The 23,931-nt window shown below is 43.6% G+C and overlaps 1 protein-coding gene across 3 annotated transcripts in view; it reads left to right on the forward strand.

Moving 5' to 3' along the window:
* The window catches only part of MARCHF6 (membrane associated ring-CH-type finger 6), a 1,314,422-nt gene that overhangs the window by 1,212,577 nt on the left and 77,914 nt on the right, over positions 1-23,931 (forward strand). For all 3 annotated transcript variants that reach the window (XM_073630743.1, XM_073630744.1, XM_073630745.1), the window contains one exon: positions 12,795-12,927. In XM_073630743.1, the coding sequence (XP_073486844.1) occupies positions 12,795-12,927 (133 nt within the window). The remainder of the gene's footprint in view (positions 1-12,794; positions 12,928-23,931) is intronic.

Genomic DNA, 23,931 nt, shown 5'->3' on the forward strand with positions numbered 1-23,931 from the left:
TGCCAGTCACAATTTGCTTTTGTAATTTGCTGTAGGCCGACCCCTCATTGCCTCCAATAGAGCAGTTACTTGGATGATTCAGTCCACAATTATACCTGAATGGTATACCAACACATACATATACCCCCACACGATGGTTCAGATAGAGTCAGCTTGTCATCAGTGTTTATCAGATCTTCTGTCCAGACAAAGCGGCAGTGGAAATTCTTGCCAGTATCTTCACCATGAAAGGTAGAAAGGTCTTTTTCATCCATATATGTCATAGCCTTTAGCATATTATAAACAACTGATTCAACAAAGCTTCAAATCATGACTAGAGTGATGAATTTCACTCACCCCTCTTATAAATTTAGGAAAACCACCCAACATACTAAAATTTATGCTATGCCAAGCCATTGTGCAGCATCTCACCTTAGATGTCAAATATATTGATCAATACGCATTCTGTAATATGTACAGATGTCATGAAAATTATTTTAGGTTTAAATGCTTCTCTTTGGTTTTAAGATAAAGTTCAAGAAAATAAAACATAAAGAAAATAAAAAATAAAAGCAAAATATATCAGGAAAAGGGAGAAAAATTAAAAATTAGGGCGTAAAAGAAAAAAAGGTCCATTGCTTGATGAATTCTTTATAATTCCTTGTTGTCTATTCAGCATTTCTTCCATAATTCTCCCCCACTAGCCAGCAATTTCAGACTGTGCTTCTGCTATTCACCGTCATTTAAATGTCAGTATCTGAAAGACAAAAAAACTCTCCAACAAAACTAATTAGCAAGGTCCTTAAACATTGTTTGAAGTTAAAACAAAACACTATTTACACATATACAGTTCGGAGCTAATTCACCCCCACTGCTAGAGAAGTGTCATTTGCATTCAAAAACAGATCTGGAGAATGTACACCCTGTACCCCCTTCGACTGCTCTAATAATTTATCACGTTCCCCTCTCATCTTGTCATACTCAATCTTCAGGTGGTCATATTTCTGTTTTAACTGAGAAAACGGTATCCAGGTTTTGGACCTTTTCTTATTATTTCGGTCAGCTCTGTTTTTCATATTAATATCACCTATGTTTGACCTGGTGTCTTCTCTCTGGGTGTTATCATAGGATATTATCTTCTGATCTTTATGCTCAGTATTTGTCCTAAACAATGTGGCTAAATCAATCTTGACAGCCTACTCATTTGACTTTCTCCATAAATGGTCTGCTCTCAACAATATGTCTTTTAAATCATGAGGATTTGGGGTAACTAATAAAATATTTTGTTTGATATCTTCATGCAACACATCTAGAAACATACTCATATGTATCAAGCCACCATGCTCAAATGCAAGATTATTACCGACCAATAATTCCATAATAGTTGCTACCCTGTGTGACAATTCATATGGAGATTCATTTTGCATCTGTTGGATCCTCCCATGAATAGTAACATCAGAACGTACACCATACAAAACACATAATAATTCCAGTAATATGTCTCTTGTCCTCAGAGGCTGAATACAGATTTGTTTAATTCTCATCCAAAGACCACTTCCTAAAGAATGTTGCAAAACTCTTTCTAAGTCAGATGGGTTGAGATTGTACATATCTCTGACCTGCTGCATGTCACAAAACCATTTTAAAAATCTGTTTAAATCATGGTATGGAACCATTCCTATTTCTTTAAGAATTGCGTCTAATTCTTTTGGTTTCAAAGGCTTCATTACAAGCTGAACTTCACCTGTATTATTATTATTGTTATAAACTGTGGTAGTCACAGTGGGGGCAGCTGGTAAGGAATTATCAGATTTAATATGAGTTTCTGTTTGCTGCAGATTGCTGAATCCAAGATTTGATGCATATCTGCATTCCTGAGATCTCTTCTCTAATTCCATAATTCTTAATTTTAATCTCTCAATTTCCTCTGATAATTCATCACAACGTTTAGATTTCTCAAGCAAAGCTTCTCCAATGGTAACTACATGCAATTTTACTGTCTCGGTGTCTGATTGGTTTTGTAACCTCTCACAAAGATTGTTGCTATTATCAACTGCCTTCTGTAACTGGGTAATTTCCTCAACCCTACCTTTTAAAGAACTTTTCATTGTTAAACAGCAAGATAATAAGCCCTGTATAATACAACCTTTTCTTTTACTTTCTGAAATTTTGCTATCAAAAACATTTTTCTCTAAAAATTCCTTCATCATCGTCCACGTCTGCTTACATTTTTCTGGAATTTCATAAGGACCGCCATGGCGCTTAATACATTTTGATACCCATCTGTTAACTTTATCAGAACTGACAGTAGCTTCACACTGAGTAAGCATTTTGACTATATTACTAATAATTAAAAAAAAAAAAAAGGAAATATTTTACTCACCACATTAATTACTCTTCCGCTTCCAGTTCAGGTCTTCTGGTACACGACACAGTCCTTTTTTTGTTGTTGTTTCCAGTCTCCAGAGAATAATTCTGGGGTTTCCCAACTTGTTTAAATTTGTAGATCAGACTCTCTTATGTCACAACCAGACATTAGAGTCACAGCACAGCTCTTGGTTCTTCATCAGACTTCTGTCCACCTCACAGGATTTTTGTCACCACCGACTTCTGTTACTAAGTCCGAAAATGCTCTTCTGGTCACTTGAACGGCACCAATGTAGTGATTTATTAATCTATCGGGTGGTTAGTGGTATCATGGGTATGATAATTAATTAGTAAGTACTCTTCTGCAGCAACCCAATTCTTCCAGAGAGATGCACTTTATTGACTTCCAACACAGAACAAAGTCCACAGATGACAAAAAAATCCAACAGAGGAAATATAATTCAGAGCCCCATGTTCCTAGGTCTGTGTGTCCATACACAGACAAGCCTAACTTAAAAACTATAGACTGAACACCATGTTATATTCACTAGATATTGAATGGCTGAGCAATTTGATTGGCCATCTCCATTCAGGTCTTTTATATACTTTAGTCTTTCAGATAGACAACAACTCCCAGCCGTGAACAGCTGCAGTCATAAACCGCCCCAATTTGCACTCCCGCATATCAACATCAACAAGTCCCCTTAGATATGTGTAATTAGATTAGATTAACAGATACTACCTGAACACCCTTTGAGATGTTCAAATAGATTAACACATCAAAGGGTCTTCAGCTGTCCCCTTGCTATGTTAAAATTCAGTTGACTTGGACAATTCAACTGAATTTCTGCTCAACATGGCACTCCAATACAATATTATATACATAAATTGGCCAACATATTACAACATATACGCTTATTGGGATTCTTTTTAACCAAAAATATGCTGCAGAATACATATTGGCCTAAATGTTTGAAGAAATTAGATTTTGTTTTTTATTGGAGAAAGCAAAAAATTATTATTTTTTTTAATTGTTGGTATTTTTTTGTTTAGAGTGCAAAAGTTAAAAAAAGCTGTCGTGATTAAATAAAATCAAAGAAAAGCTCTATTTGTGAGGAAAAAAATGACATAAATTTTATTTGGGTACAGCTTTGCATGGTCGTGAAGGGTGGTAAATCTTCTGGAGGTCAAATGGCTAGATAATCTGCTTTGCCATTAATGGAACCCTTATTTCCACAAAGCTCAGCAAAGTCAGTATAGTACGTGCCAAAAAGGTTTTGTAGATTGATATATTAACTTCCAGCATTAAAAAAAAGACAAATCTTACTAAACCAGAGTGGTCTATTAAATATACTCATAAAATAGAGTACAGAATCTAAGCACTTTTTCTCACAGCTATCCACCTTCATGCTCCTTTATCGTACATCACGGGACATAGAGCACCATAGTAATCACTATGTGGGTATATAGGCACCTTCAGGTGGTGGACACTGGTATAACCAATACAGGAAGTTCACTCCCTATATAACCCCTCCTCCTACCAGGAGTACCTCAGTTTTTTCACTAGTGTCTTAGGTGTTGGTCACGAGTGAAGATCTGCTCTGAAGAGCTCCACTGGAGGGATCCTTGCTGGATTTAAACAGCCTCCATAGACCGGATCCATCCAAAGTGCCACTATGGCCAAGGTGGATGGTACCCAGGCCTCGTATATGAAGCATGAGGATTTTCCTGTAACGCCTCTCTTTGCAGGGCTGGACCCCGGGACCCAGGGCTTTTTGGTCATGCCTACATTACCTAAAATTTTTCCTGGCGGGGTCCTAATACAGGTCCAAGGGAGTGGAACCCCTATAAAAGGGACCCGGTCCTTGAAGCTTTTCTAACGCAGCCCGCCGTGATGGATGAAGTTTGGATCTGTCTGTTACAGCAGTATCCTGCAGCGAGGATAAGGTAAGGGAAGAAGCCTAGGAACTGTAAAAAGTCCACCTATGTTTTTTTCTTCCATGAGTAAAATGTTGTCATGCTTTAAAGTCTCCACTAGAGGGGGTAAATGCACATACCTTGATACGTTGCTTCTCAGTCAGCTCAGTGTCCAGCTAAAACAGCATGTGTGTGGTCTCAGCAGCCAGGGGGGATTCTTAATCGTGAACAAAGTTTGCAGCATGTTCTTCTCCCTCCTGGGGGAACTAATGGGGTTGGGGGAACTAATGGGGTTGGGAGGTACAACAGCAGTCCCCCCCCCGTGCTTCTCTGTGTTGTATTTATCATACAGCCTTTGCATGCCTAACGGAGTCAGCTGAAATATTCCCCACATAGCCATAAAGCTTTATTTCTCCCCAGCCCTTGTCCATACTTGTTTTTATTTGACAAGGACAGAGCCTCCCCTTCTACGGGTCTGCACTGGCAGACCCAAATGCCGTCCGCACGCGCATGCAGACTGCTGTTAATTTGAAACAGATGTGGGGGGGTTAGTGGCTAGGGGGCGTGGCTTAGGTGCAGTGCCATGTGCGGGACGTAGCGTCCATGTGGAACACACCACGTGGCGCAGGCGCTGGGGACGCCGAGCAGAGCTCACACCTGAGGCATTTAAAACAGACTCTTCTCATTAACAGAAGATGCAACTGAAGAGATGGTGTTCTGACACACAGGACACAGGGGTGCTGGGGCACGTAAGGGATGCATGCAGGTATTTCCAGTACAGGAAATACCTTTTTACTCAGCACCAAGCTGGACTTTATATAGCGGCATTGTATTGCTAGACTATTGCTCAGCTAATAGTGCATTTACTTAGTGCCTCTGCTTTTGTGCTTAGCACTATGACTTCCAAAAAAGACACCACAAAAAAGGTACCAAAAAATCCACCCCCAGGTGCTGGGATCTCCAGTCGTGCCTCCACACGGTCATCCTCTACTGAAATACCAGATACGGCAAGCCAGGGTGAGTCATTTGAACCAATTGGTGGTGCAGCTGCTTCTCACATCTCAGCCCCTGTATACGTGGCTGAAGGTGCATTTTCCTCCGCCCTGCAGGACCTTGAAGGTTAGATTAGTGGCTTTAAACGCATCCTCCATCCAAAAGGATAGGAAGCTGTTAGATCCCCCTGCCCCACCTCAGACCCCCCACCAAGGGAACAGTGGGTACAGGATGAGGTGTTACCCATAGGCAATCAGGAGGAAAGGCAAACAGATTACTCCTCTGCGGAGGAGACAACAGTGAATGAACCTTTTCCAGCCTCGCAATCTGAGAAATTGCGGGTACAATCTCTTACGGAGATGGTTCGTTGTTCTTTCAAGCTACCCCTAACGGAGTCAGCTGAAAGTTCTGTTTCTTCTTTAGGTTCCTTAAAACCTTCACAGCCTTTTCATGTGTTTCCTGTCCATGCATTACTAGAAAAACTTATGCTAAATGAGATCACCCGGATAAGCATTTTCTCCCTCCAAAGAGATTCACAGCACTCTATCCTCTATTTAGCACTCTAAATGATTTCTAGTGGGAAAAGTACACTTTTGCCAGTCAAAAAAAAGTATAAACGCCCTTCATTTAAGCGGACTTATTCCCCTGCGCCAGGGGCTTCCGCCTCTAGGCAGTGGTGACGGCCTCTGTCATCAGACTCCTCAGGGTCAGGCCCAGGCACAGAAGAAGGCCTGGGGCCGGAAACCTGCAAAGCAGAATTCTAAAGCCTCATTATAAAGGGACGCCCCCCCTCGCCAGAGTGGGGGGAAGACCTCTGTAGTACTCAGAAGTCTGGCAAGAGGAAATTCATCTCCACGGTGTCTCTAGGATACAAACTAGAATTTTGGGAGTTTCCACCATCTCGTTTTCTGAAGTCAAACATTCCCAAAGATCCAGGTAAAAGGCAACCTCTGTTTCGGGCACTAGACCAATTACTGGCTCAGGGGGTGATCATACAAATCCCCATAGAAGAGCACGGTTTGGGGTTTTATTCAAACATCTTTATGGTACCAAAACCAAATGGAGATGTCAGACCCATTCTAGATCTAAAGAATCTAAATCAGTTCCTGAAGATCCACTCCTTTCGCATGGAGTCGATCAGGTCAGTGGTTTCTATCCTACAAGGAGGAGAACTGCTGGAGTCTATCGAAATCGGGTATACATATCTGCATGTCCCTATATTTCCCGGTCACCAAAGGTTTCTGTGGTTCGAGGTACAACAGCAGCATTTTCAATTTGTAGCCTTGCCCTTCGGGCAGCACCCCGGGTGTTCACAAAAGTGCTGGCCCCACCTCTAGCCAGGTTAAGGGCACAGGGCATAACAGTTTTGGGGTACCTAGATGATCTATTGCTAATAGACCAGTCGTGGCTCGTTTGGAGCAAAGTGTACGCATTACAACCAGTTACCTGGAAAGTCTAGACTGGATTCTCAACCTAGAGAAGTCTTCCTTAAAACCGCTAAAAAGGCTGGAATACTTGGGTCTGATCATAGACACAGCCCAGAAAAAGGGGTTCTTGCCTCAGGCAAAGATCAACTCCATAAGAGAGCTGGTGCGGATGGTCAGGTTGAAAGAAGATCTCTCCATTCGCCTTTGCATGAGGTTGTTAGGAAAGATGGTGGCTTCATTCGAAGTGGTTCCCTATACCCAGTTCCATTCGAGACTGTTGCAAAACAGTATACTGTCTGCTTGGAACAAAACGATTCAAGCTTTAGACTTGCCAATGCGGCTGTCCCCAAGGGTATCCCAAAGCCTCAGTTGGTTACTAACAAAGAATCTGCTGAAAGGAATATCCTTCAGACCAGTTAATTGGAAGGTGGTAACGACAGATGCCAGCCTTTCAGGCTGGGGAGCAGTGCTATAGAGAAGACAACTGTCCATGGTCAAGAACCGAAAAAGCCTTGCCCATCAACATCCTAGAGTTTCGGGCAGTGCGCCTGGCTCTAAAGGCCTGGACTTTCAGGTTACGGGATTGTCCTGTCAGGATCCAGTCCGAAAATGCCACAGCTGTGGCCTACATCAATCACCAAGGGGGCACCAAGAGTCTTGTAGCGCAGACAGAGGTGAACCATATTCTAACTTGGGCAGAAAGGAATGTTCCGTGTCTGTTGGCAGTCTTAATTCTGGGAGTAGAGAATTGGCAGGCGGACTACCTGAGTCGCCAGCAGTTCTCTTGAACGTTCTCTTCACCCCAATATTTTTCGGGCTGTTTGCCAAAGATGGGGGACTCCGGACGGACGTAGATCTTCTAGCGTCCAGATTCAACATTAAGTTAGTCAACTTTGTGTCCAGGACAAGGGATCCACTCGCATGCGGAACAGATGCGTTGGTGACCCCGTGGGATCAGTTCTCACTGATTTATGCATTCCCCCTATTCAGTTGCTGCCATGACTTCTTTGCAGGATCAAGCTGGAAAGAAACTAACTCTACCAGCCCCAGCATGGCCCAGAAGATCCTGGTATGCAGAAATCGTAAAGATGGCTGTGGAGGATCCATGGTCCCTTCCACTAGGGCCAGACCTACTCTCACAGGGGCCGATATTCCATCCTACCTTACAGACTCTAAATTTAACGGCTTGGCTATTGAAACCCACATTCTGAAAAAACATGGGATTTCCGGGTCAATTATCTCTACCTTGGTTAATGCAAGGAAGCCAGCTTTCAGAACTATATATTATAGAGTCTGGAGGGCTTATGTTTCCTGGTGTGAATCCAAGGGTTGGCAACCTCCGAAGTATATCATAGGCAGAATTCTTGCCTTTCTATAATTAGGGGTAGAGATGAAATTGGCCCTGAGTACTATTAAGGGCCAAGTCTCAGCTTTATCAATCTTATTTCAAAGACCGTTTGCTTCGCATTCTTTAGTCCCGGGTTTTATGCAAGGGGTGATGTGGCTTAATCCGCCAGTTAAATCACCTTTGAGCCCTTGGGACTTGAACTTAGTTTTGTCAGTATTACAAAAACAGCCATTTAAATTTAATTCCCTTAGTCCTTCTGACAAGGAAGTTAGTGTTCTTGGTTGCTATATCCTCAGCCAGGAGGGTTTCGGAATTGGCTGCTCTTTCTTGTAAAGAGCCATACTTGATTATTCATGAGGACAGAGGGGTGTTGCACCCTCGTCCAGGTTTTTTGCCAAAAGTGGTCTCGGGTTTCCACCTGAACCAAGATTGTCCTGCCATCGTTTTTTCCAAAACCGTGTTCACGGAAGGAGAAGTCACTATATTGTCTTGATGTGGTGAGAGCGGTCAAAGTCTATTTAAAGACGACTGCTCAGATCCGGAAGATTGATGTCTTATTTGTACTGCCAGAGGGTCCTAAGAAGGCACAGGCAGTGTCAAAATCCACTGTTAAGTGGATTTGGCAAGTTATAATTCAGACTTATGATTTAAGGGGTAAGATTCCACCTTTTCAAGTCAAAGCACACTCTACCAGGGCAGTTAGTGCTTCTTGGGCAGTGCGTCACCAGGCCTCCATGGCTCAGATCTGTAAGGCCGCAACTTGGTCTTCAGTACATACATTCACCAAGTTTTATCAGGTGGATGTAACAAAGCATGAGGATATCGCCTTTGGGCGCAGTGTGCTGCAGGCAGCAGTATAGGTCCTCAAGTCTGGGGGTGCCCTACGGGTTGTCTCTCCCTCCCCTCAAATAGCATTGCTATGGGACATCCCACATAGTGATTACTATGATGCTCTGTGTCCTGTGATGTACGATAAAGAAAATAGGATTTTTATAACAGCTTACCTGTAAAATCCTTTAATTGGGGTACATCACAGGACACAGAGGTCCCTCCCCTCTTTCTGGGGTTTAAGTATATTGCTTTGCTACAAAAACTGAGGTACTCCTGGTAGGAGGAGGGGTTATATAGGGAGTGAACTTCCTGTATTGGGTATACCAGTGTCCCTCACCTGAAGGTGCTTATATACCCACATAGTGATTACTATGGTGCTCCGTGTCCTGTGTTGTACTCCAAGAAAAGGATTTTACAGGTAAGCTGTTATAAAAGTCCTATTTTCCCATTCTCCAGTTAGCCAGGTTCCCCCACTTCATAGTAGTTGAAAGTGGCACTTTTACACTGAAGCATGGGCTGAGTAATCCTTCCTAACATGCCCTCTGTGTCAGATGCCCTGAAAACCAGACGCCACTGTCTCTCTTTCTGAGGGAGTGCCCTGGCTTCTCCCCTAAGCCAGAAGCAAGCAGTGGCCACAGCCCCTCACTCTCTCCCATTGCCTCAGGCAACCAGATGTAGCATTAATTTTCCCCTATGATTAACTTGGCCAGATGCCACACCTCATTCCGCCACCTCCCTCTCTCCCTTAGTTTAGTTTTCAAGGCTGCCAATTTTGACCTTCTTCAAACCCAGTCATTTCTGAGTCACTCACCAGGAGCAAATGGAACCCCTGATTTAAAGGAAAATTTGAATAGCTTTGGGTCAATTCTATTTTTTAATCAAATAATGTTTATTTATAGTTTCATACCATTTACATAACACAAAACAATACACATTATCCTCCCCTCTCCTTTCCCAACCAGTTCTTGGGTACACTGTGCAAAAAAGCATATTTCTTGCTGCTTGCAAAAAAAATGCAGTATGGTTATAATGTAGCATTTAACATAAACATAAGCTAGACCTGAGCCTTTATCTTCAGACAGTACAAATCAGTGTTGCCAACCTACCAGATTGAAATTTACTGGCATGACACCCAACATTTACTGGCACAGCCACATTTTTACTGACATTTTACAAAAGTTACAAAATTGCAGTTTTAAGTGCAAATTTCAGAATTTGGGCTACAAACAAGTACACTATGCAAATAGCAATGCGATTTAAGGTAGATATTAAGGTAAAAAACATATTTCTGTTATTTTCAATATAATAATAGTCCATGGGTTTTTGTTCATCATCAGCTCCTGCCACCTCCTGTTCCCAACACCTCCTGCCCCCACCACCTCCTGCCCCTGCCACCACCACCTCCTTCCGCCACTACCTCCTGCCCCACCAGCTCCTGCCATCACCAACTTCTGCCACCTCTTGCCCCCATCATCTCCTGCCCCCATCACCTCCTGCCCCATCAGCTCCTGTCACCACCAGCTCCTCCTGCCACCATCACCTCCTACCACTATCACCTCCTGCCACCACCAGCTCCTCCTGCCCCCACTAGCTCTTGCCATCATCACTCCTGCCACCACTACCTCCTGCGCCCATTACCTCCTTCGCCACCAGCTCCTGCCACCACCAGCTCCTGCTACCTTCTGCCCCCATCACTTCCTGCCACCACTAGCTCCTCCTGCCCCCATCAGCTCCTTTATTACCTTAAGCAAGGAAGTCTGATAATGCAGGCTTGCCCTGAGCTGGTCCATTTGTGCTGTGGATGCCTGGGCAGCTGCTGGGCTGGGCTCTCACTGGATTGTCTGGACAGACCACTGCCAGCACCATGAAGGCAAGGCTCCTTCATTCCGCCTGCTCAGCTCCTGGTGACTATTTTAAAGGCTGGCGCACCTGGCGGGATGCGCCATGACATCACTCGCATCGCTGCCAGTAGCCGAATACAGGATCGAATCAGTTCAGGAGTCGGGCAGTTCGCCGGAACTGCACATGTGCAGTTCAAAGCCAACCCGGTCACGGCTATTTTTTACGGGCACTTTTGACCTATCACAGACATTTATGGGAAAGTGCCTTGTTTTTATGAGCTGCCCATAAAAATACGGGCGGTAGGCAACACTGGTACGAATAATCCTTTATCTTCAGACAGTACGAATAAAGTATTTGAAAACTCTTTTCATTCTGGCTGTATAGGTGTTGCAGTAGGCAGACTAATATCAGTTGTGGTTGGGCTAACCCTGGAGTTCGAACCATTCTTGCCATAATTTCAGAATTATTTTTATTTGCTCCTCTATGCTGATGTGTGAGTTTTTCTGTGACCAACATAGAGATGGCCTGTTCTATCCATAGTAATTTAGATGGAGAATGTCTAGTCTTTATCTCATTAGGGAAGATTGTCCTTGTGTCCTGTAGACCCAACAAGAAATGAGAGTATATCTTTCCATATTAAGGGGGAATTCTCTCTTACACAGTTGTTACGGGAGGAAGTGTTCCCATTGAAAATTGTTCCCTCTATTTCTGTTCTAGTGGCAACCCGGAATCTTGGGTTTATTCTGTGACAAGGGTAGCAGGATGACAGAAAAAAAAGAATTACAGATTTTTTTGTATGTAGTCTGTTTTACGTATTTGGGTTTCAGCTATGTATTTTGGCTTTACAGCTTTAAATGTAATTTCATAAATATATGGTTATGCACCTAGACCACATATGTCAAACACAAGGCCTGTGAGCCAAATCCGGCCCGCCAGGCCATTTTATGTGGTCCTCACATCCAGGACTTTTCTTTAGCCGGAATGTGGCAGAACTCTGTTCTTCCACCTCCAGCTTTTTTACAAGGACAGCTTTCCCCTCGGCGGCTCTCACAGATTCCTGCCTGCCCTGCACTCACAGCTCAAATGAGGGAGATACAGGTGCAGTGTGACCATATGGTCAAATAAAAAAATGTGTGGTGCTCCACCCACCGAGCCGCGTCCATTCATTCACAGAGCTCTGTAAATGGGAGAAACAAAATTACCGGCTTAAAGTTCTAAATGAACTACCAGGGCGCTGATGAGCATTCTAGCTAGTTCATTGATGCTTCCTGTCATTCAATGACTGCCTGTACACATGAGGTATGGACAGACAGCTACACTGATATTCTGCAGGAGCCTGATATTGCACCCGTGATCTGCTGATCACAGGTGCAGTGCTTTACTCCTAATAAAAATTTTAAAAAAGCTTTTTTTTTAAATTCTTTAAAAAGATTTTTTTAACTGCTAAAAGATGTGCATTTATAATTATTTTTTTTAACAGGTGAATTTATCCTTTAAATTATTAGCCAAGTAATATTAAAAATCTAAAACGCAGCCAAGGTTTTTTCAATCTAACAGCGGCTGCCCTCATCAGTCCTGACAGATGTTTAGCATGACTTAAGTTGGCCATACACCATACAATTTTCTTATTCAATTTTCTTTAGATTTACCTTCCACTATGTAGTGCAAGGGTCTGCCTGATTGCATACACATTGAAAGGGTTTAGGTTTTATCTTATATTATATGTTTTTGGTAAATCTAAAGGAAAGTTGAACAGGAAAATTGAATAGTGTATGGCCAGCCTTAGTCTACTTACTGTGAGCCCAAGCTGGCGGTCTGACTGTCATCACACCATCCTGAGCTTAAAGTACTATTGCAGTAAATGTTTACACATCATTATGTGAAAACTTTTCAGTACAGTGTGTGTTGGGGGGGGGTCTGCTTCTAATGAAAGAACTAAATGATAATTAACTTAAAGAAAAAGGCTATGCAAATTAGAGATAAAAACCCTTGGAGGTATGTTGGTAAATATATGAATCTATTTAAAGCTTAATCATTTACACCTTTATATACATTTATACTCTATTTTGAAACAATTATCTCTTGTTTAGGTATATGCAAATGGAATACGGAATATTGATCTTCATTTTATAATAAGCAAACTGGCTGCACCAGTCATCTCTGTTCTGCTGTTGTCACTGTGTATACCGTGCATTATATCTGCAGGAGTTGTTCCATTAATAGGTATGTGTTTTTCACTTATAATTTATTGCTTTTTTGTAATTCCTGTATTTTCACTTTTGCAGCTAATTTGGGATAACCCCTACTTTGTATTCGTTACATGTCCAAGTTTACTTAAAGCTGAACAAGTTTTTTTTTTTCACAAGAGCTGAATGGAATGATCAATCCCAGCATATACCATATCATGTTGTCTGCAGATCCCCTGATATTCTGGGTTTAGTTGTGGCTTTGTCATGTGACATTGTATAGCCAGCTGATAGACTCTGTCCCTTCCACAGCCCCTTCCTACAGCAGCTAGAGTCTGTAACACTCACTTGTTTAGCAGTGGCATCGCTATGGGGGTGCGGACTGCACCTGGGTGACACCAGGCCCGCAAGCAGGGTGTACTGTAAGGGACCACTCCGCTCAAGCCTGGTGCCAGCTTTTGTCAGCCATTATTCAGTCTTCATCGACATCCTCGGCCAGGCCCTCTACCCTGCCCCATAAAATGCTGCTTAGTCCAGTGTCCTCCCCAGAGGGCTCTGCCAGACCATGCTGGCCGAGATCTAGTCACTGCACTACATCAACCTGACACTGCACCACGGTCACAGTGAGTGAGACAACCCCATACACCATCCAATACCCCACCCCATCTACCCTGAGGACAGGGATACCCTTCTCCCTTGGGGACAGGGACCCCCATCTCCCCTGGGGACAGGAACCTCATCTACCCTGATATCCAAACGTGATGGTGTCACCACCATCTGTGACAGTGCGCGCATATAGGGTGTGCACCATGACCATGCGCTGCCGGCTCAAAATTAGCCTACCCAGCGCCCTGCAGGGTAATGTGGCAGGCTAAACAGAAGAGAATCAATGCTCTTGCCTGCCCAGTGTCTACAGCTCTGCCCTGCTGTCACTCCGAAGCATCAGGTCTGGGCACTGAGGCCAGCTGGGGGCGGGGAGTATTTAGTTATTAAAGGAGGTGTGACACCTTGTTTTACCACACCGGGTGACACAAACCCTAGTGACGCCACTGCTGTACAGTCTGACTCTGCAAATTATGTAGTTTCCTTTAACGCTCGGATGGCGGGTGGAGTTAAATACATCCTAATTAGCATTCAATCACGCCCAGTCACACCTACAGGAAGAATCCAAACCTCCCAAGTCCCGCCTCACAGATCACAGCATTATTCAAGAAGGAAACACCTTCATATACACACATGCACATACTGCTCTAAAAGATAGCTGTGCTGATGGGCAGGATTGAAAAGATAGCCCTGGTTCACACTAGCACGACATGAAAGTCACGTGACTTCCAGCGCGACTTATCATCCTTATGTGACTTTGCTGGATCAGTGGGGGTTTTTAACCCTCACCTCTCCTCCCTGGTCATTCTTGCTGCCTAAAAACTTCCTCCCAAGCACATTCCATTGACACCTCAGCCCATTTAAATGCACAAAAACGCATGCTCCCGCTCAGTTTCTTGCACGTTTTTTTAAGCGTAAACATGCACTTAAATGGGCTGCCTTACTTGCGACTAATGCCCCAAAGTAGCACAGGAGCATTTTCAGTCGTGGAGTGTTGCATGGTTTTTCAGTGTGTGTTTTGACGCAATTGTGGCCAGTTTTGTTGCGCGTCAAAACGCTCATCTGCTAACTGTGATCAGGGTGTCATTACCAATTGGGCTACATTTACATCTGCATGTTTCCGAATGCACAGAAATCGCTTGCCTTTATTTTGTGGGTTGCCCTGCTTTCAGAAACGCACAGATGTGATTGAATAGTAATCCAAGCACAATGTGCGTTGCCACGCGTTTTTGAAATGCACAGCAAAGCACACATTTTCTGTGCAGGTTGTCGCTCATTCAGAAATGCACAGATGCGAATGCCGCGCATTTTTAAAAAGCACGGCAAAGCGTGCAGTTTTTGTTTTTTTTTGCAGGTTTTTATCGTGGGTTGTCGTGCATATGAATAATAACACAAACACGATGCGCATTGTCACACTTTTTTGAAGCAAAAGTGCAAAGCGTGCATTCGCTTGCATGTTGCCATGCGTTTGGAAACACGCATACGTGAACGAATGGTAGCACAAGTGCGACACAGGTCGCCGCGCATTCGGAAACACGCAGATGTAAACGAATGGTAATGCAAGTGAGCCGCACGTTGCTGCGCGTTTTCAAAACGCAAAGAGTTGCCGTGTATTTGGAAATGCTTAGATGTGAATAATGCAAGCACGCTGTGTGTTGCTGTGTGTTTTCGAAACGCAGGCCAAAGTGCATGTTTTCCATGGTGGTTACATTCTGAAATGCGTAAATGAGAATGCAGCCTAAATGGTAACGCAAGCATGACATACATTTTTGAAACACCTAACAAAGCGTGCGGTTTTTATTGTGGGTTGCCGTGCATATGAATAATAACACAAACACGATGCGCATTGCCACACCTTTTTTGAAACAAAAGCGCAAAGCGTGCATTCTCTTGCATGTTGCCATGCGTTTGGAAACACACATATGTGAACGAATTGTAGCACAAGCGCGACGCAGGTTGCAACGCTTTCAGAAACACGCAGATTAAAAACGCAGCCTAAATAGTAATGAAAGTGTGACGTGCATTGTTGCATTTTCTGTGTGGGTTGCTGTGCATTCAGAAACACGCAGATGCAAGCCTAAATGGAACCGTGAGAGTGACCCGTGTTTGGTGGGCGTTGCCATGTGTATTCTGTGCTGGTTGCGTGGGCAAGCATGCATGAGTGCCCTCTTAGCAAGTGGCAGTGGGGAAAGAGGAAGATTGGGGCTGCTCTATGCAAAACCATTACACAGAGCAGGTAAGTATATACCGTATTTATCGGCGTATAACACGCACCCCAAGTTTAGGAGAGAATTTTAAGGAAAAAAACTTTTAGGAGGGAAGTTTAAGGAAAAAAAAACTTACATTAATATGCCCATCAATGCAGCCTTATCGTATCCATCTGCAGCCTTGTTAGTGTCATTGCAGCCTTTTCAGTGTCAGTGCAGCCTTGCCCCAGTGTCCATTGCAGCCTTGTCATGCAGCTTTGCCCCAGTGCAGTCTTGTCAGTGCAGCCTTGTCAGTGCAGCTTTGCCCCAGTGCAGCCTTGTCAGTGCAGCTTTGCCCCAGTGGTCAGTGCTGCTTTGCCCCAGTGGTCAGTGCTGCTTTGCCCCAGTGGTCAGTGCTGCTTTGCCCCAGTGGTCAGTGCAGCTTTGCCCCAGTGGTCAGTGCAGCCTTACCCCAGTGGACAGTGCAGCCTTGCCCCCAGTGTCCATGCTTGGACAGATCGCCACCGACATACACATAGCATGTAGTTTTAAATATGTCGCCACGAAGTTCAGAGGGACTCGGCGGAGCTGAACGAACGGCACCGAGATACACATAGTCGAGTGTACTCGGCTCTTTCCGGCACCGCTCACAGTCCCGCCCAGTCCCGCCCTATGATGGACATAACACAGGTCGAATGGCGGGACAGGGCGAGACTGTGAGCGGCGCCGGAAAGAGCCGAGAACACTCGACTATGTGTATCTCAGCTCCGCCCAGTCACTGTGATTTCGGCGGTGCTCGTTCAGCTCCGCTGAGTCCCTGCGAACTCCACGTGGCCATATTTAAAACTACACGCTATGTGAATGTCAGCGGCGATCGCCGCCGATAGATCACAATTAACGGGGATCGGCATATAACACGCACCCACGATTTTCCCCTGATTTTAAAGGGAAAAAAGTGCGTGTTATACGCCGATAAATACAGTATTTAAAAAAATAAAAATAAAAAATGCCTTTAGAATCACTTTATTTTTCTGGCTAAAGTTCCACTTCCTGCTTGTTCACTATTCACTGCAGAGTGGAATAGACTGTGGGTGGTGATAACACAATTCCATTCCTCCCCATTCACCACCCACAGCTGGGTCTAAGGATTACTGTGGAAGTTTCTGCCCACAGTAATCCTTAGACCCACCCACATCAACTCCCACAGCTGGTACTGTGACTTCCATAGCCCACCCTGAAACTACAGAGGCTCCAAGGATCATGGGAGTTATAGAATCAGGACTGGCCAAGGAAGAACACACAAAGTCAGAGAACTCTGGAATTCGGCCAAGAGGAGGAGTAATATCACAGACACAGAAACCTGCTGTATACAGCTAAAGGTGGTAAGTTACATATAAACTGACAGTGTGGATGTGATCTATTCACAAACACAATGCACCTGTCATTTTGGAGAGGAAAAGCTGGAGATCGTCTTTAATCACTTGGCCCCCTGGCCAATTCTGACATTTCTCTATGGCTACCTGCAAGGAAACACGTGCAGTCATCATAGCTTTGCACAAAGGGGGATTCACAGGCAAGATTATTGCTGCTACTAAGATTGCACCTAATCAACCATTTATCAGATCATCCAGAACTTCAAGGAGAGAGGTTCAATTGTTGTGAAGAAGGCTTCAGGGCGCCCAAGAAGATTCAGCATGCGCCAGGATCGTCTCCTACAGTTGATTAAGCTTGGGGCACCACCAGTGCAGAGCTTGCTGAGGAATGGCAGCAGGCAGGTGTGAGAGCATCTGCACACACAGTGTGGCGAAGACTTTTGGAGGATGGCCTGGTATCAAGAAGGGCAGCAAAGAAGCCACGCTTCTCTCTAGGAAAAACATCAGGGACAGACTGATTTTCTGCAAAAGATACAGAGATTGGACTGCTGAGGACTGGGGTAAAGTCATTCTCTCTGATGAATCCCCTTTCCGATTGTTTGGGGCATCCGGAAAAACCTTGTCCGGAGAAGAAAAGGTGAGCACTACCATCAGTCCTGTGTCATGCCAACAGTAAAGCATCCTGAGACCATTCATGTATGGGGTTGCTTCTCAGCCAAGGGAGTGAGCTCACTCACAATTTTGCCTAAGAACACGGCCATAAATACAGAATGGTACAAAAACATCCTCCGAGTGCAACTTCTCCCAACCATCCAAGAACAGTTTGGTGAACAATGTATTTTCGAGCATGATGGAGCACCTTGCCATAAGGCAAAAGTGATAACTAAGTGGCTTGGGGAACAAGACATTGAAATTTTGGGTCCATGGCCTGGAAACTCCCCAGACCTTAATCCCATTGAGAACTTGTGGTTAATCCTCAAGAGGCGGTTGAACAAAAAACCCCCACAAATTCTGACAAACTCCAAGCATTGATTATGCAACAATGGGCTGCCATCAGTCAGGATGTGGCCCAGAAGTTGATTGACAGCATGCTAGGGCGAATTGCAGGGGTCATGAAATTGAAGGGTCAACACTGCAAATATTGACTCTTTGCATAGATGTAATTTTAGAGGGGCCGGGATGTGGAATTCCCTTCCACAGGCGGTGGTCTCAGCAGGGGGCATCAATAGTTTCAAAAAATGATTAGATAAGCACCTGAACGACCACAACATACAGGGATATACAAGGTAATACTGACGTATAATCACACACATAGGTTGGACTTGTGTCTTTTTTCAACCTCTCCTACTATGTAACTATGTCAATAAAAGCCTTTGACACTTATAAAATGCTTGTAATTCTACTTCAGTATACCATAGTAACATCTGACAAAAAGATCTGAAAACACTGAAGCAGCAGACTTTGAAAATGAATATTTGTGTAATGCACTCCTGTGACCCGCTTCCAGCAGACAGCGGGCTGAAGCTTGCTGATATCACAGAGCCGGTCCAGTCTCGGAAAGCATTGTGACCATGTAGTCGGGATCCACCCACATGCCTGGATTGACACCCGGCTGGTCTGGCACCAGGCTCAGCCTCCCAGCTCAGCAGGTGCCAGCTCACCAGCTCTCTGTTCACGGAGCTCTGAGAACCGAGCGATCGGCAGTGTTTCTTTGCTCGGTTCTCAGTGTTAGAGCTGGCAGGGGACAGATGCAGCATCGGTTCAATTTAGGCAAGTATGATGCCAACAAAAAGGAAATTCCATATTTTTCTTTTAATATGTGCACATTTTTTTGCAGGTAAAAAAAATGTGAATGTATTATTTTCTTTTACTATAAGCCTGCAGAGCAAGGTTCTTACAGACAGTCTGTGTAAGCTGTCTGCTCGCAGTTACACTGTGACAGGAAGACTCAATGAACTACCTAGAGCGGTCAACAGTGCCCTGGTATTTCCTTGAGAACTACAAGCCGACAGCTGCTGTCGATACGGACAGAGCCCCACATATTTTTTTTAAATTGTGACAAAGCAAAGGACCGGAGGTGCGGAGGCTGGTGAAATCTGTAGCATGTAAGGGTAAACTTCATAGGCCATGCTTTGAAAGTCTTTACAAGGTCCCCAGTTTAGAGTTATGTAGGAGGTCTGGCACTAAGATTATTGCTCTTGTTCTGCCGTTCGAGGCTATACCTCACATGTGGGGTGTGATCGCCATTTTACATACTGTATGTGTGGAAGACCTACGTGCGCTCTTGTATTTTGTTTTAAATTTTATTTAAATTTTATTTTATTTACATTTTTATATTCATTTTTAGCCCCCGGATCTCTTTTTTTTTTTTGGGGGGGGGGGGGGTGTTGTGTTATGTACTTGGGTGTAGCTTTGGCCTGCAAAGCAAGATATATAGAGGAATCCATCCCTCTAACAAAAAAGGGGGCATCCCCAGGTTTGTTTCAGTAAAACTTTAAAGACATTAAAGCAAAGGCTTCAGCCAGCATTATGTGATAAGCAGAAAGGTCTCCTATCAAGGCTCCCCAATCACAGCCCCTACTGTGTCCTTGTGTCTGGTTTGGTGGTGACTTTCCAGCCCAAAGAAGCGTCTGGGTGAGTGCTCACCCAACAATTAGACTGTCGCCATGTGATATCACCCTGGTTGGGCGTCAGGATACCATGCATGTGTGCCCACAAACTGGCGTGAAATGCATTTAAATAAAATTTGCATCTTGCCTTTTTTAGATGCTCTATTCTGGACCCTCCATTAAGGAAAGAAATTCACGGTAGCTCTCTTTGTTTGAGGGGGTTGGGCAGCTGTGTGTGCAATATTTAACCCCCATCTGTACAGAACTTCATTATCAATTGTAACTAGAATTGAACACTGTCTGTCCTAACAAAGGGTTAAAGGTGTAAAAGCAGGGCTTTTTGTATGTTAATGAGGACAGACTCACTCTAACATTGTTCAAAAAACATCTGCGGTATGAAATATAAAAAAAAAAATGTAGTCATGTTGTGTGAGTGGGAATGCGTAACAAACATAAAGTGAGATTTCAAATTTGACTGCAGAAATGGAAATGCACTTTAAAAGAAAACAGCAATCTTATTCCTTCTTTTGTTTTTAGTATATGTGATTGTAGTTTAGAGTTTACTGCAAATTATCATATCAACTTTAGTATTATAGAAACCTAGGTTCAGTGTACAGTTTATAGTTTTATAATTATACAGTACAGTATGTCAAGTACATGGAGGAAGCTGTATTTGGTTATTCTTTGCCCAGCATCTACTTCCTGCCTAACAGTACTGTGTATTGTTTCTCTGTCTCAGTGTAATTCTTTAAGTCAGGTCTGACCTGGTTGAAAACAATAAACTGTAAGGCTATCTGAGCCTATTTTAGCCAGCATTAAAGCGTTTGTTAACCCAAAAAAAAAAACAGATACTGTTCCTTTAAAGCATGTTATACAGCACAGTGCTTGTGCTGTGTCATTTGCCCCCCTGTATACCCTAGAAAACCCTGCTGATCCTGCCTGGCTATACCCTCCCCTCTGCAAACAGACCACGATAATCATGGCTGCTGAGCCCTGACATAGTGGTCCGTTTGCGTGATTCCATCATTCGCAGCCCTGCTCTCTGCAGCTCTCCCTGTGTCTGTGTCTCCTCTGTCCTCCTCCCCCCTCCCCTCCCTGCTTTTCCAGCCCCATCAGTTGTGATATGAACAATATAACAAACATTTCCTTTATTATATAAAGCAAAGTCACCAAAAGTGGAGTGGTAAAGTGGGGCACCTCAAGCCTCTGTTTTGGGACCAATTCTGTTTAATTTATTCATAAATTATATAGAGGATGGGATAAATAGCTCAGTCTCATTTTTTGCAGACACAAAAATAAGCAGTTTAATAACTTCACATCAGGATATAGAAATTTTACACAAAGACCTGAACAAAATAATGGAGTGGGCAAATACATGGCAAATGAGGTTTAATGTGTTGAAATGTAAGGTAACGCACTTGAGGGCTAAAAATATAAATGCAAGCTACTCACTAGGAGGAGAACCTCTGGGGAAATAAAGGATGGACAAACATCTGGTACCAGTAGAAGACAGACTGGGCAATAGCATGCAATGTCAAGCTGCAGCTACCAAAGCCGGCAGAATATTAGCATGCGTAAAAAAGGGGATATACTCCAGAGATAAAACTGTAATGAGAGGGTACATGATAGCAATTTACAAACACCTCAATGATGGTCCCAGCGTAGGAAAAAACGATTATCTCAGGGAGTGTAAGAGGACACGGGGGGCCACACAATGAGATTGGAGGAGAAGCGGTTTAACCATAAGCTGCACGGGGGTTTTTTTACTCTCAGTGCGATAAGGATGTGGAACTCTCTTCCACAATTGGTGGAGTCAGTGGGGAGTATTGATATTTTTAAAAGACTCTTGGATGTGCATCTTAACCACTTCCGGACCACCCACCGCACATATACTGCAGCAGGATGGCACAGCTTCACGAAACGACGTACCTGTACGTTGTTTCGGGCATGAGATACTGTGGGCGTGTGTGCTGAACGCTTGGAGAGTGCACGCATAGGTCCCGCGGACTTAATGTCCGCCGGCAACCCACAATCGCTCCACAAAGAGGCAGAACGTGGCTCTACCTATGTAAACAAGGCGGATACCAGTTCTGACGGGACAACATGCAGATCTGCTGTTCCAAGTAATCAGGAACAGCAATCTCTGTGTTGTCCAAGTGAGCCCATCCCTCACACAGAACACACCCAGGGAACACAGTTAAAGTGATTGTAAAGTCTTGGTTTAAAAAAATAAATAAAAATAACAAACATGTTACACTTACCTGCTTTGTTGCAATGGATTTGCACAGAGCTGCCTGGATCCTCCTCTTCTCATGCCACCTCATCAGTGCCAATCAGTACTGCCTCGTCAGTGCCCGTCAGTGCAGCCTCATCAGTGAAGGAGAAAACGTACTTATTTACAACGTTTTTTTTTTCAAAATTCTGTTTTTTGTTTTTTTTTGTTGAGCAAAAAATAAATACCCCAGAGGTAATCAAATACCACCAAAAGAAAGCTCTATTTGTGGGGAAAAAAATTATAAAAATTTTGTTTGGATACAGCTTCGCATGACCGCACAATTGTCATTCAAAATGTGTCCCCAATATATCTCCTGATAGTAAAGAGGGTAGCGGACAAGCTGCACAAGCTCAGTTTGGTGTGTATTGCTAGAGAGTTTTTTTTTCTTGGGAAAGTGCGTGTGATCAGCACAGGGCCAATCAGCACTATCCAGACAGATGGATAGGGGTCCTGCATCCTCATAGATAAATCATGGGAGAATAAAAACTCCTCCTACAAGCTTTAACCAGACACTGATAGAAGTCACAAGACTGCTTTAACTGTTGATGAGAAAAGGTATTTAGCAGTTTATATTTACTAAAACTATGGCATTTCCATGTTCTGTGTACTTAGGGAGACCATATATAGTGAATGCAGGGTCCTGGGTTTAATAACGCTTTAAGTTTTTTTGTTCACTTATACTGTCTTTATAGCAGGATATGTTGTTGTCAGTTACCAAATGAGTAATTTTGCATCATCCTGCATGTATTGCCTATTCCTGAATTACTTGATTTGATTGTAGCCGTATTAGTGCAATTGTGACAGAGAAAATTGAGTACTGTCCGTGATACTTTTTTATTTGCACTAACATACAATTTTTCAGAACAAGCTTTCGGGGTATGTCCCCTTCTTCAAGGTCCAAGCAGTACTGCTTGGACCTTGAAGAAGGGGACATACTCCGAAAGCTTGTCCTGAAAAATTGTATGTTAGTGCAAATCTATCACGAACAGTACTCAATTTTCTCTATTCCTGAATTGATAGTCAGTTTGCATGTTTGTCAGATCCAACATGGAAGGTAACTAACAGGACAGCAGTGTTCCATTTATATAGCTATAAATCTGAAGGGTTTGAAGCAGTGTTAATTAACTTAAAGGGTAACTGTACTTAAACCACATAAAGTATAAGTATGTGGCTCTTGTATTTGCAGATATTCTTGTCATTATATAAGATAAATTAATACATGTATAGACAAAATTATGTTCACAAAATATCTTTAAAAAATACCAAAAATAGAGGGGACATGACTCAACCATAGCAGTATGATGATCCCCTAAAGCTGCTCCCTGTTACTCAGTTGGTAGAACCTGCAGGTTGGCTATTTTTCCAATCCCTGCCTAAATAGAGGAAAGTCCCAGTCATCACCTGCACCTCCAGACATTCATACATCGACCGTTACCTCACTATCCAACCGGAATAACAACAGGCGTCTTTGTGGCCTAGAGTCTCAGAACCCCCCGGTGGAGGGACAGCAATTTGCCATGCTGCTGAGATGACATTGGCAACTAGGGTAACAGTCAATTAATTTGCACCAAGCTAGATAATTTTTTCCAATCACGACCCGGTTCTACTGGACTACCTGCTCCCCTCGATGCCGCAGTCCTTAATGCTTTTCTCCGTCAGAAGAAGCAGACCTTTACAGGCTGATACAGGCTCTCCCAACAAAGGAAGAAATCTGATCTATAGTAGGCCAGATTATGGCAGCACGAGAGAGTAGATGGAGGAGAGAAGATAGAGGATCTCCATATTGGATCAGTATCACAGACCTTGAGACAACTGGAGACCATTGCATGTGTCTCTGCCCTGGGGGAGACAGCACAGGCCCACCACCAACATCTCTCCTCATTTTAGCTAGGACTGGAAGATACAAAAAATCACAGCAGACATATAATAAGACTCCATGGTATCCCTGAAACTATGGGAAGCCTGGACTTGCAGGAAACTATTAAAGCTATCTTA

This window comes from Aquarana catesbeiana, linkage group LG05 (assembly GCF_042186555.1).
Source record: "Aquarana catesbeiana isolate 2022-GZ linkage group LG05, ASM4218655v1, whole genome shotgun sequence".
Classification (NCBI taxonomy): Eukaryota; Metazoa; Chordata; class Amphibia; order Anura; family Ranidae; genus Aquarana; species Aquarana catesbeiana.